The 14,257-nt window shown below is 38.7% G+C and overlaps 2 protein-coding genes across 2 annotated transcripts; one reads left to right on the plus strand and one right to left on the minus strand.

Moving 5' to 3' along the window:
* Window positions 1-1,178: 1,178 nt before the first annotated feature.
* LOC107792925 (uncharacterized) lies at window positions 1,179-1,583 on the minus strand. The gene has a single exon (XM_016615189.2). It carries the CDS (start codon window positions 1,581-1,583, stop codon window positions 1,179-1,181), a length of 405 nt encoding a protein of 134 aa, XP_016470675.2.
* A 7,618-nt stretch (window positions 1,584-9,201) lies between these two features.
* On the plus strand, window positions 9,202-9,996 carry LOC107792926 (uncharacterized). Its single transcript, XM_016615190.2, has one exon. It carries the CDS (start codon window positions 9,202-9,204, stop codon window positions 9,994-9,996), a length of 795 nt encoding a protein of 264 aa, XP_016470676.2.
* Window positions 9,997-14,257: the final 4,261 nt, after the last annotated feature.

Consider the following 14,257-nt stretch of genomic DNA (forward strand, 5'->3'; position numbering starts at 1 on the left):
ATCCAAGATATTTGAAACTGTCTCTTCTAGGGATGACCTGAGTACCAATTCTCACTTCCACTTCTTCTTCATGCATCTACTCACTGAACTTGCACTCCAATTACTCAATTTTTGACCTACTCAACTTGAAACCCTTAGACTCTAGCATTTGTCTCCAAACTTCCAATTTAGCATTAACTCTGCCTCGCATCTCGTCAATCAGGACTATGTCATCAGCAAATAGCATACATCATGGCACCTCCCCTTGTATGTTACACGTCAGCGTATCTAACGCTAAAACTAACAAAAACGGGCTAAGAGTCGATCCCTGATATAATTTCATCTCCATTAGGAAATGATCCGAGTCTCCTCCCGCAATCCTCACCCGAGTCTTCGCTCCCTCGTACATGTCCTTAATCGCCCTAATGTATGCCACCGGGACACCACTAGCCTCCAAACATCTCCATAGAACCTCTCATGAGACTTTATCAAAGGCCTTCTCTAAGTCGATGAATACCAAATGCAAGTCTTTCTTCCTCTCCCTGTACTGCTCCACCAATCTCCTCATAAGGTGAGTGGCTTCTGTTGTCGACCGTCCCGGCATAAATCTGAGCTGGTTCTCGGAAATAGAAACACTACGTCTCACCCTCATCTCCACCACCCTCTCCCATACTTTTATAGTATGACTCAGCATCTTGATACCCCTATAGTTGTTACAATCCTGGATATCACCTTTATTTTTGTACAACGGGATCATCAAACTCCGCCGCCAATCTTCGGGCATCTTCTTCGTACTGAAAATGACATAAATAGACCAGAAAGCCACTCCAAGCCTGCCCGACCCACTACCTTCTAAAATTCCACCGGGATCTCATCTAGCCCAGTAGCCTTACCCCTGCTCATCTTCCGCATCACCCCCTCTACCTCTACGCTCCTGATTACCTACAAAACCCAAAATCCCTCTGACTCCCTGAATCTTCCAACTCACCTAGCACGATGTTCCTGTCCCTTCCCTCTTTCAAGAGCCTATGGAAGTACTCCTGCCATCTATGCCAGATACACGCCTCTTCCACCAGAACCTTACCATATTTGTCCTTGATACACCATACTTGGTCCAGGTCCCGAGCCTTCCTCTCCCTAATCTTGGCTAACCTGAACAACTTCTTATAGCCTCTTTTTTCCCCAAGATCCTCGTACAATCACTCGAAAGCTGCAGTCTTAGCCACCGTGACTGCTAATTTTACCTCTTTCCTTGCCTTCTTGTAACACTCCCTACACGTCTTCTTCTCCTCCTCGTCTGTGCACTCCACTAACTTCAGATATGCCGTTTTCTTAGCTTTCACTTTTCTTTGGACCTCCGCATTCCACCACCAGTCTCCTTTGTGGCCTCCCAAATAACCCTTCGTTACCCCTAGAACCTCTCTAATGCAGTTCGCTGTCGTGGTCCACATGTTACTCACATCCCCACTACTCCTACAGGCCCCCATGGCCAACAACATCTCCCCCAACTCCCGAGCATTAATCTTAGTCAACGCTCCCCACTTAATCTTCGGCTGGCCATGCCCCGCTCTCTTCTTCCTTGTTATCCTGACCTCCAAGTCCATTACCAAGAGCCTATGCTGCGTCGACAGACACTAACTTGTTATAACCTTGTAATCAGTGCAAAGGCCCCTATCACTCTTCCTAAGGAGAAGATAGTCAATCTGAGTCCTGGCTACCTTACTCCGGAAGGTGACCAAGTGATCCTCTCTCTTCTAAGAATTAGCTAGCACCAAGTCAAAAGCTTTAGCAAAATCTAACAGAGAAATACCATCGTCGTTCCTAACTCCGAATCCAAACCCGCCATGCACGTTGTCATAACCCGTAGCAGTCATCCCAATATGGCCATTAAAGTTACCTCTTATGACGAGCTTCTCGGTGTGTGGAATACCACGCACAACCTTGTCCAAATCATCCTAGAAGCGCCTTTTGACTTCCTCACCTAGGCCCATCTGAGGCGCGTAAGCGCTAACCACATTAAAAATAGCCCCACCAACCACTAACTTAATAGTCATTAACCTATAATTCACCCTCCCAACATCCACTACCATCTTTCTCAGATCCCTATCTACTAAAAATACCTACCCCATTCTTGCCCGCAGCCCCTCCTGAATGCCAAAGCTTAAACCCGTTAACATCCCGAGTTCTCGTACTCTTCCATCTAGTCTCCTGGACACATGCTATATTAATCTCCCTCTTATGAAGAATCCTCCCTCACTCTATTGACTTACCTGTCAGTGTCCCTATGTTCCAAGACCCCATTCTCAGCCTGTTAGAACCCTCACCCCCTTGCCACCCTTGTCCCCCACCCTCTGGCCCACCCAAGGACATGACCCTACTCTATCATCATTCCGACTAGCCACTACACCAACAAGAAACTAAGAATATATACTAAAACCAAAACTACTGCAAAAGCAGACAAGCAAGAGAGCTTCAAAATGGACGAAAAATTTTCTTAAGCACACCAGAGATACAGTGACTCAACTAATAACGACGCAAGGTAAGCATGCCGAAAGAAATGCAATACATAAGGGAAAAAGGCAGGCAACAAATCTATAACAAGCACTAATACAATTAAGATAACAAATACTAAGTAAGAATGGTTGTAGACGGGTGCCGAAAGGATGTTGACCAACAACAACTACAGCCTGGACAGTCCAACCCACTGCCCGCCTCTAGCTGCCCGCGCGTGGGTCTCTCACGCCTCTCAAGACTCGCCAAAAAGTTGCCCGTCGCTGCTAAATCTAACTATTCGACAAACAAAGAGAAAGGAAAAAGAAAGAAAATAGAAAGAAGAAAAAAGAAAAAAGAAGACGGGGAATAGAGGAGACGCGGGATCAGGGAGGAGGAAGAAAGAGGACGCAGAAACAGAGAAAGGAGAAAGAGACAGGAGGATGGGGGCAGATCCGACGAGTTTTGACGAGTTTAGAAGAGAGATGATGGGAGAAAGGAAGAGGAGAAGAGAAGAAGGAGAAAAGATACAGAAAAAGGGAGGAGGACTTACCTGATTCTGTGAGAGGTCGCGAATTTACGCAGACGTAACAGTGGTCTCACGAGGGAGGAAGACGTTAGAGAAACAAAGGGGAAAAGAGACGTTAGAGAGAAAGACTACTGAAGAGTCAGAATACATAACTAGTTATATATATATATATATATATATATATATATATATATTATATTCTTTGAGAATTCAAGAGTTAGCATACATAAGTTGTAAAATGTTTGAAAATAAAAGATTCCTGGAATATCCAAAGTCTTAGCAACAATCAACCAATACTCTTAAAGAAGGTCTTCACTGAATTCGTCGGCCATTTATTCATTTGTACACCTACAAAAGAAGAAATAAATGATTCAGAAATATTTCACAAAAGAATTTATTCTCTCTATATATTTTTTTGGTGTGCATTACAGCTACATATTTACCCGTCTAACTTCAGGGAAATTTAAAATGAACTGCGCAGACACAACAAAAGTATTTACATTGATCATAAGATGTGCTTTATTAGCTTATAAGAACAGAACAAAGTCCAATAACCACAAAATAGTCACTCATGACTTTCTTCCACTTCTCCTGAACGGGAAATGCCTTAAGTTATTAAAGAATTAAACTTTATGAGAAACATCAATTCGACGGACCAATTTAAGCATGCAAGTTCAAATATTAAAGAACAAAATTAGCTTGAACTGGACTTCAAAATAACACCAACTAAGGTGGGCAAGGAGTTTCAAATCGCAACTTGTAATGACCCAACCGGTCGTTTTGAGTATTTGCATTCCGTTCAGCTGTTTGAAGTCTTAAGTAGCTCCATATGACGTATTATGACTTGTTTGAATCATTGATTTTAATTTTCAGATGATTCGGGATCGATATGTTAGAAGCTTTGAGTTGGAAGAGTTGATCAAGTTTGACTTTTTCGTATTTAACCCCGGATCGGAGTTTTGATGGTTCTGTTATGTCCGGGTGGCAATTTTGGACTTGGGCGTATGCTCGGATTTGCATTTGGATATTTCTAGGAGCTTTCGGCACGAATTGGCGAAAGTTGGAAATTTGATGGTTTGGAATGTTCATAAGTGTGATTGAGAGTTGACTTTGATGATATCGGGTTCGGATTGTAGTTCCAGAAATTGGAATAGCTTCGTTATGTCATTTGGGACTTATGTGCAAAATTTCAATTCATTCCGGGTTGATTTGATATGTTTCGACACGAGTTTTGAAAGTTAAAAGTTTAAAAGTTCATTAAGATCGATTCAAGGTGCTATTCATGGTTTTGATGTTGTTATGCATGATTTGAGACCCCGAGTAGGTTCGTGTTATGTTTTAGGACTCGTTGGTATGTTCGGACGGGGTCTCAAGGGGCTCGGATGAGTTTCAGACGTGGTTCGGATCATTTTGCCTCATGTTGCATTGCTGAAGAAATGTTGGTGCTGGTGTTTCTGCATCTGCGGAAGATTGGACGCAAATGCGAGTCCACAGATGAGGACGCCTCATCGCAAAAGCAGAAGTGGCAGGCTGGGGTGAAAGTCGCGGGTGCATGGGCGCATCTTCGTGACCGCATGTGCGGTTCTATATGCGCAGAAGCGCGACTGCAGAAATTGAGAGATGATCGCAGAAGCGGAGGCTGCTGAGCTTGGACGTGCTCATAGGAGCGAAGGCTGGGCTGCACGTACGAGTTCGCAGAAGCGGGAATTTGTTTGCAAATGCGAAAATAGCTAGGCATAAGTTATAAATCGAGGGTTAGAGTCATTTTATCATATTTTGAGTTGGGGAGCTCAGATTTTGACTATTTTGGAGGCGATCTTTACCACAAGGATTGAGTTAAATATTCTCTACTTGATTTTGATTATATTTCATGAATCTATCTTCATTTTTGGTAATTGGATTATGAAGTTTAAAGAGAAATTTGGTGGTTTTTGTCTAAAATTTCTTAAATTGAATTTTTGAGTTTTGAATATCAATTTGGAGTTGGATTTGAGTGCAACTAGTATGGTTGGACTCGTAATTGAATGAGTTATCAGATATTGTGAGTTTTGTCGGGTTCAAAGTGCGAGCCTAGACTTTGACCTTTTAGTTGACTTTGAGTAAATGTATAAAGATTCGACCTTTATCGATTGAGTTTGCTTCCTATGGCATTATTTGATGATTTTGAGTTGCTTTTGGCTAGTTTCAAGCCGTTCGGTGGATGATTTAAGTGGATGGTGCTTCTAGTGTATCGATTTGGCTTGTTTGAGGTAAGTGTCTTACCTAACTTTGTTGGGGGAATTTTTCCTACTAATTGTCATTATTTGCTACATGCGGGAGTGATACATATATGAGGTGACGAGTGTATATAGATGTGCCATGGTTAAATCATGCTCGAAAGTAAATTACATGATTAATTATGCCTTATTGAACTACATGACTTCCTTGTTTCATGTCTTGCTTGACTTCTAGATTACTAAGAATATGAAATTAAATGTTAGAAACCAAGATTTAGCTTATTATAACTTGATAGAAAATTGACGGATTTTTGTGACACCATTAATATGTTAAATTCAGTCATCACTATATTTAATCATTAATACATTGCTACGACTGTTATTCTTGAGATATTGGATTCTTTACTTGAATTAAAGATCATTTTTGAGACTTGTCTAAATACTTGGACAATAAAGGAGTTGAGGTTTATTGAATTGTTATTGGCTTGAAAGTTGCGATTGATGTTCATTTGGAATATTCGCTTAAATACTCTCCTTGATGTTATTCATGCTTCCTACCTTGCTTGTCATTGATATACATATATTTGGTGAGGAAGAGTGTGAAGCACGAAGGGTGATGACGTGCCATTGCATATACATTATCATGTGATGATGCGTATAAAGCACGAAGGGTGATATCGTTCCATTTTATTTACATTATCATATGAGGATGAAAGTAAAAGCACAAAGGATGATGTCGTGCCATTTAACTTACATTATCATGATCTCATTTACATTATCATATGAAGATAAGAGTAAAAGCATGAAGGGTGATGCCGTGCCGTTTCATTTATATTAGCGAGTTCTCATTTACATTATCACGTGAGGATGAGAATAAAAGTACGAAGGTTGATGCCATGCCATTTTATTTATATTATCATGATTTTATATTATCATGAGTTCATGGCACGAAGGTGTTTCCGTGGAGGCGGGGACGAGGGACATGCATTATGTTGTGATATCTTTTCCTTGTGTACGTTCAAGCCTTTACCTTGAGCTGTTACTGTTGTACCTATATTTTCTATGTGACTTGTCGTTGCTTTTTTGTCTTTGTCCTCTATCTCAATTGTTGTTGTGTTGCCCATGCTTTCTATTTGCTCAACTTGCAAATATCATGTTTTCCTTCCTGTTGTTATATCCACATCCTTGTCGTTCCTCATTTGTTGCACTTTTGTATAAGCTTTCTATCATGTTAGTTATTCATGCCTTCTAACTGTTAGCTCATAAAGATCATGCTTTCCCTCTTATTTGTTATATTTACACCTTGGCCTTCTACCATGCTAGCTAGTGAAATTTATATTCTTCTTTCCTAGTTGTTGTCATTAATTCTATGCCTTCTACCTAGTCTGTTAATGTTGTCCATATGTATTGCCTTGTTCGTTATTTCTACTTGTATATTTTTTACTTTGTCATTATTGGTATTGGCATTTCTTTCACCCGGTTGGTACTGTTATATGTATATTTGGTGAGGATGAGATGAATGCACGAAGGGTGTTGTCGTGTCATTGACTTGATATCTTGAGCACATTTCTCACACTATGAAAGTTATAAATTTTGCTATCGTGGTTTATTTGATTATCGTCCCGAGGAAAGGATTGGTCTAGATATTGAGGATGTTGATTAGTGATTTCTTCTAGTAATCATTTACTGCTTCGCATATTCATTTTTTGTACTCTTTTCTGTTATGTTGTAGTATTGTCTTATTGCCAGTTTACTGCACAGGTTATATCAGTGAGTATCTTTTAATTAAAAAGCCTTGTCACTACTTCACCGATGTTAGTCAAGATACTTACTGAGTACATGGGGTCGGTTATACTCATATTATACTTCTGCACCTTGCGTGCAGATCTTGGAGCGGAGCTGCGGTGGATGACGGAAGCTAATTCTGAAGATGTTCGTGCCTTCCGAGTGTGGATATCACTTGTCCCTGGGTAGTTTTAAAATTAAATTTTGTTTATGTACATTTCGAACAGAAGTTGTATCCATTTCATATAAGTTTTTGCAATAATCCAGTCTTAGTAGCTCATGACTTGTACTACCAGTACTTGGGATATTGTATGGAAATCCAAATGTAGCATTTCTTGATCACCTTTATTTTAATACAATTGTATTAATTGTCAATTGGTTGACTTAACGGGTTGGGTTAGGTGTCATCACGATAAATTTTGGGTCGTGACACAACAGAAGGAGAAACTAGTGGCAGGGAAATTTCCAAATCGGAGCTCAAACTTGGTTGTATAGAGTAAAGTTCATCTATAGCAAACTAAAGATGTGAATGTCTAAATCAGCCACAAAATGCATCTAAAGGAGGACCACAGTAGCAACAAGAGCTCCAAAATGATGCTTCAAAATTGCAACTAAACTTGGAGCAATGAAAACATAAAAAGTTAGTGCAATGGAGCTAGGGATTTACAGCAGTAAAAACCTGAACTAAGAAAATACACCAGAAAATGCAAGCCATAAAAAACTACAAAATACAAAGACCTGAAGCAAACTGTAGCAGAAATAATACAGCTATTTCGCCGCAGAAAAATCATCTATGATATCTATATAACTATATCACCGTATTTTTAGGATTATAGGTCAGTTCAGTCATGTTAATTGAGATGTTGCAGGATTCATAGAACTAAATTTAGACTTTTTTGTTGCATGGTGGTGCAAGTGAATAAAAACAATTCAAATAAAATTATCGCAAGGTTACTGACCCCAAACTTCTGTATTACAAAGCAAATCCATACCAAGCATACTCCAAAAGATTACGAACCACCAAACTAGTCTATGAAAAATCTCTGTGTCTTGAATACAAAATGAAGGCTGAGAAAGAACAAAGTAATTTGGACTTGATCATTTTATAATCCTTTTAAATTAAAGAACGCTAGTTTACTAGTGAAATTGGTTCTGAGAGTATGGATCGATCATATATAATATATAAAATAATATTAACTAACCTGTCAATAGCGACAGGAGGTAATTCTCCCTCTTATATTTGTCATATATTCATTTCTATTTTACAAGATGCACGATTTCAGTGCTAAGAACTTTAACAGTTAAATTCATTAAGCTTAATTCTTGGATCTACCTATACTTATAAAATATTATAATGATGGCGACCTTATTTTTCCTTTATACTTAGAAGTAGTGGTTGCAAAATAAATAAATAAAAAGTAATTATCTATCCATATTATCCACTAAAAAATAGGTTGGATAATGAACTTTTTAAAAATAGATCAAATATAGATAAAATCCATATTATCCAATTACAAAATGGATACTTAATGGATAACCAATAAGTTTAACTTTTACATTTGCAAAGACTCAAATTGGGGGTACCTCAAATTTGGAAGAATTTTTCAAGAAGTCATGAATAATATGGGAATTCATAGTATGCAAACTTATGCAAGTGGAGACAAGCTTTATGAAATGGAGAAAGAAATGAGAAGCTTTCACATTTTCTCTCTCTAGATATTCTCCAGAATTAGGTTTTCCATTTGTTCCAAATAACTGATGAATTCATCAGTTAGCATGGTATCAGAGCCCAGATTACGTTAGATATGGGTAATTTCTTCTACATTCTTAGTTCAATTTTTGGTTGATTCGAATTTTGTTGTGACGGTGATGGTGTTAATTTTCCGACAGTTCCTGCGGGGTTTTGTGGCAATTTGCGGCGTGTTTTTCTTCTATCTTTGCTTCTGTTGGTGTTCAACGAGATTGACCGAATATTTTATCTCTTCGAATGTTTGGAGAAGTCTGGTAATACCGTTTTCTTAAAATCCTAATATCTACTATTTTGTGTGATATGGCTCCACATATGAGGAAAGTTCTAGTGTTACTGATAATTCTACTGTTGCACCCTCATCTCCCCTGTATCTCCTTCCCTCTGATTCTCCTGGCACGATTTTGGTTACTACGACTTTTAATGGAACGGGATATGGGAGCTGGAGAAGGGAAATGTTGTTAGGTTTGTCCTGTAAAAATAAATTGGGGATGATCAAGGGTACTATTCCAAAACCTAGGCATACTTCTCCTGATTTTGAGGCATGGATTAGATGTAATGACATGGTTGTGGCTTGGATCCTTAATGGTCTAGACAAGAAAATTAGAGAAACTGTCATGTACACAAAATCTGCTGAGAAGCTTTGGAAGGAAATTGAGCGGAGATTTGGACAGGCGAGTGGAATAAAGATTTACCAAATCCGTAAAGAGATCTCTTCTATCTCTCAGGGCTCTTCTTGTATCGCCTCATATTTCAACAGGATTAAGAAATTATGGGATGAGCTTTCTTTTTCTGTTGCATATCCAGACTGCGTTTGTGGTTGCAAAGAGAATTTTCAGCGTTTGGATGAGGAACAGAAAATTCATCAATTTTTGATGGGTCTTAACGAGTCATACTCCACTATAAGAAGAAATATATTGATGATGAAGCCTTTTCCTGGTGTTGAAAATGTTTACTCTATGCTCATAAATAATGAGAGTCAATCTGAAGTCCAAGCCACTGTCCCATCCTTTAGTTCTGATTCTGTAGCTTTCTCTACTGGAGCACAAAAACCTTATCCTCAAAATTATCCTCAAAAGCCTTACCCTCATAATTACACTCAGCAAATACAATTTGACTCCTCCAGGAAGCCCAATGCAAATCTAGTTTGCAGGTATTGTAAAAAGCCTGGTCATGTCATAGAGAAATGCTTCAAGCTGCATGGTTTTCCTTCTGGATATCAGCCAAAGTCCAGCAACCCTGCTTTTTAGAACAAGTATAAGAGGACGGTTGCATGTGCTCAGGCATCTGAAGCTCAGCCCATAGTGTATGCTGATGGTACTGATTCAAGTAACATGGTTGCTCAATCTACTACTGGGAGTCATAACTTGACAAAGGAGCAGTATGACCATCTTGTTTCCCTGCTTCAGCAATCCAAAATTACTCCAGCACCTCAGGAGTTTGCCTTTGGGTCTGCTAATTTTGCAGGTTTTGTTACAGCTCCTCATTATAGTCATTCTAGTTTCATTGTTTGCAATTTCTCTAGGAGAGAAGATAGTCCTTGAATTATAGACTCAGGTGCAACTCACCACATGAACCCACACAAATCTTTACTACTTAACATAAAACTAATAACTTTACCTTATTTGGTGACCTTACCAAATGAATATAAGGTTAAGGTCATATGCACTGGATCCTTACCCTTGTTTTTTGATGCGTTACTTCCTGATGTTCTCTTTGTTCCTGCTTTTCAGTATAATCTGATTTTCCTGTCTCAATTACTTACTCATCTGAAGTGTGATGCTCTTTTCACTTCTTCTTCTTGTGCTTTGCAGGGCCCTTCTCTGAAGAAGCTATTGGAAATTAGTAAAATTCAGAAGGGCCTGTGGATCCTCTATCTTTACCTTGCTTATTCTACTTCTACAGTTCCTCTTGTAAATACCATTACTGCCAGTAATCTGAGTAATATAAATAAGTGTAGTTCTATACTTTCTGATTCTGTGCAAAGTTCTTATTGTGAAGCTAATTTTTCTGCTCATTCTCCAAACTCTGTTTTATCTGTTGATCATGCTTGGCATTTGAGGTTAGGACACATGCCTTTTGCTAAAATGAAAAATGCTTCTTTTTTACATGATCACCTACCTAAGAAACAAACTTTTTTGTGCTCTACTTGTCCTATGGCTAGGCAACAAAGACTCTTTTTCCCTGAAAGTTTAATTCATTCTACTGCTCCTTTCTAACTAGTTCATGTAGATCTCTGGGGGCTATATCACACTCAGACTTATAATGGCTTTAGGTATTTCATTACTATTGTAGATGATATTTCTAGAGCTACATGGACACATTTATTATCATCTAAAGCTAATGTATTTACTGTCTTACAATCTTTCATCTTTATGGTCCAGACTCAGTTTACTACTGTTGTTAAAACAGTTGGACCAGATAATGCATTTGAGTTAGGATCTAGTTCTGAAGCCATTTCTTTCTTTTCATCCCAAGGTAGTCTGCATCAGACTTCCTGTCCACACACACACCAACAAAATAGTATAATGGAAAGGAAGCATAAACACATACTCGAAACTGCTAGGGCATTGTTGTTTCAGTCTAAACTTCCTCTTAAGTATTGGGGAGAATGTGTTTTGACTGCCACTTACTTGATTAATAGGTTTCCTTCACCTTTACTCAAACACAAATCACCATTTGAACTTTTGCATGGTTCTGCTCCTTCTTTTTCTCATCTCAGGACCTTTGGTTACTTGTGCTTTGTTGATGTGCCTAAGCCCTATAGGGACAAGCTCAAATCTAGAACTATTATAACCATCTTTCTTGGTTATAGCATTGGAAAGAAGGGTTATAAGTTGTTAAATCTTTCTAATCATAGTATTTTTCATTCCAGGGATGTAAGTTTTTGTGAGCATGTATTTGCCTATTGTTCATCTTCCTCTCCACAATTGTTTCCTCCTTTTGTCCCTTCAGATCTAGTTTCTTCCTTCCCCATATAATAGCTTCCCCTCCTTCTTCTACTCATTTAGTTCTTTCTTCCCCTTCCATCCCTATTTCTTCTATTTTTCCTACTCCTCTTGCATAACCTTCTTCTTCTTCTTCTATTCCAGTTCTCAGAAAATCTCTTAGGACCAGTAATCCCCCACCTTACCATTCTGATTATGTCTGCACCTCTGTCTCTACTCCTAAGGTCCCTTCCTTTCCTTCTGAGAGTTGTTTGCAAGAACCTCACTTATTTTATCAGGCTGCTTCCAACCCTGCTTGGCAGAGGGCAATGCTTAAAGAATTGCAGGCTTTAGAGGCAAATCATACTTGGGACATTGTCCCTCTACCTTGTGGCAAGAAAGCAATTCCTTGTAAATGGGTCTACAAAGTGAAACATGGGGCTGATGGTTCTATAGAAAGATACAAGGCTCGATTAGTCATTAAAGGGGACACTCAACAAGACGGGGTAGATTTCAATGAGACTTTCTCTCTTGTGGTTAAAATGACCACCATTAAGTGTCTATTGACTGTGGCTATTAAGAGAAATTGGGTTATTTTTCAACTTGATGTAAATAAAGCATTATTTAAATGGTGACTTAGATGAAGAAGTCTATATGAAAATCCCCCTGGTCTCTCTATTCAATCTGCTGCTCCTAACTCTTGTTCTACACCAGTTTGTAAGCTTAACAAATCTCTTTATGGTTTGCGTCAAGCCTCAAGGCAATGGTATGCCAAGTTGTCCTCAGCTCTTCAGTCCAAAGGTTTTCAGCCCAGTTTGAATGACTACTCTTTGTTCACTAAGCTTTCCAACTCAAAGTTGACTGTGGTTGCTGTTTATGTTGATGACATTTTAGTGGTTGGTGATGATCTTTCTGAAATGACTACTCTTAAGGCCTTTTTAGATACCCAATTCAAAATTAAAGATCTTGGTGAGATTCACTATTTCCTTGGACTTGAGATAGAGAAACACTCTCAGGGGTTCCTGGTTTGCCAACACAAGTTTACCATGGATTTACTTTCTGAGTTTGATTGTACTGTTGTTCATCCTGTGGTCTCTCCTTTAGCTCCTCATGTGAAGCTTTCTGCTGATATTGATGCTCCCTTTTCTGACCCTTCCTTATATAGAAAACTAGTTGGCAAGCTAATATTTTTGCGACGCACTCGCCCCGATCTCTCTTTCATTGTGCAACACCTCAGCCAGTTCATGTCTTCACCTAGAGTGCCTCGTCTTGAAGCTACTTATCATGTTCTCCGATATGTTGCCGGTACTCCTGATTTGGGGCTTTTACTTACTGTTGCTCCTGATTTCTCTCTAACGGGGTATTGTAACTCTGATTGGGCTGATTGTGCTGCTTCGAGGAAGTCAGTTAGTGGTTATGTTCTCTTTCTTGGTGGCTGCCCTGTTTCTTGGAAATCCAAGAAGCAACCCACTATTGCTCTTTCTTCTGCTGAGGCAGAGTATAGAACTTTGCGTTTGTTGGTTGCAGAAATTGTTTGGTTGCTTCGCTTGCTTGATGAATTTTGTGTTCCTTCTCCTGCTCCTGTGGTTGTTTTAATGTGACAGTCACATTGCTATACATATTGCCAAGAATCCTGTCTTCCATGAGAGGACTAAACATATTGAGGTGGATTGCCATTTTGTGCGCACTTGCTTAGCCTCTGGGGTGATCTCTCTGCATTCCATCTCCACTTCTGCTCAACCTGCTGATATATTCACCAAGCCTCTTCTTGGTCCTGCTCAAAATGCTTTCATTTCCAAGCTTGGAATGGCCTCCCCTTCCAGCTTGGGGGGGGGAGGAGGGGAGGGTGAAGGAGTTGTATAAATGTCTTACTGTACACTGAAGCTAACCGTAATTAGTTTGTAAGTTGAGCTGAGTAAGTTAGTTGTTAGTTACGAATATATATATATATATATATATATATATATATATATATATATATATATAGAGAGAGAGAGAGAGAGAGAGAGAGAGAGAGAGTTGTACATCATTTTATATCGAGACTGTACAGAACATTTATTCTATTCGATTACATAATGAGAAGCTTTCACATTTTCTCTCTCTAGATATTCTCCAGAATTATGTTTTCCATTTGTTCCAAATAACTGATGAATTCATCGATTAACAAGATATTACTCAAATTTATAAGTAATAGGTTTTTAAATTTTATTAGTAATAGGTTTTTATCTACCGGTTAACTCATTTTCTATCCATATTAAATATGGACGGAACGTATGCTTTATCTGTTTTTACATTATCCATTTTCAATTACCCATATCTGATCCAACCCTTCCATTTGGAAGAATTTTTCAAGAAGTCATGAATAATATGGGAATTCATAGTATGCAAACTTATGCAAGTGGAGACAAGCTTTATGAAATGGAGAAAGATATATATATATATATATATATATATATATATATATATATATATAAAACAATTAGGGGTTCATTGTTTTTGGTTATCCAGTACTAGTGCAAATGATAATCAGAATATTTTACTACCCACTCAGAAGAAAATGACCACAGTTAATACTAGTATTTGG

Source organism: Nicotiana tabacum, chromosome 15, assembly GCF_000715075.1.
Source record: "Nicotiana tabacum cultivar K326 chromosome 15, ASM71507v2, whole genome shotgun sequence".
Lineage (NCBI taxonomy): Eukaryota > Viridiplantae > Streptophyta > Magnoliopsida > Solanales > Solanaceae > Nicotiana > Nicotiana tabacum.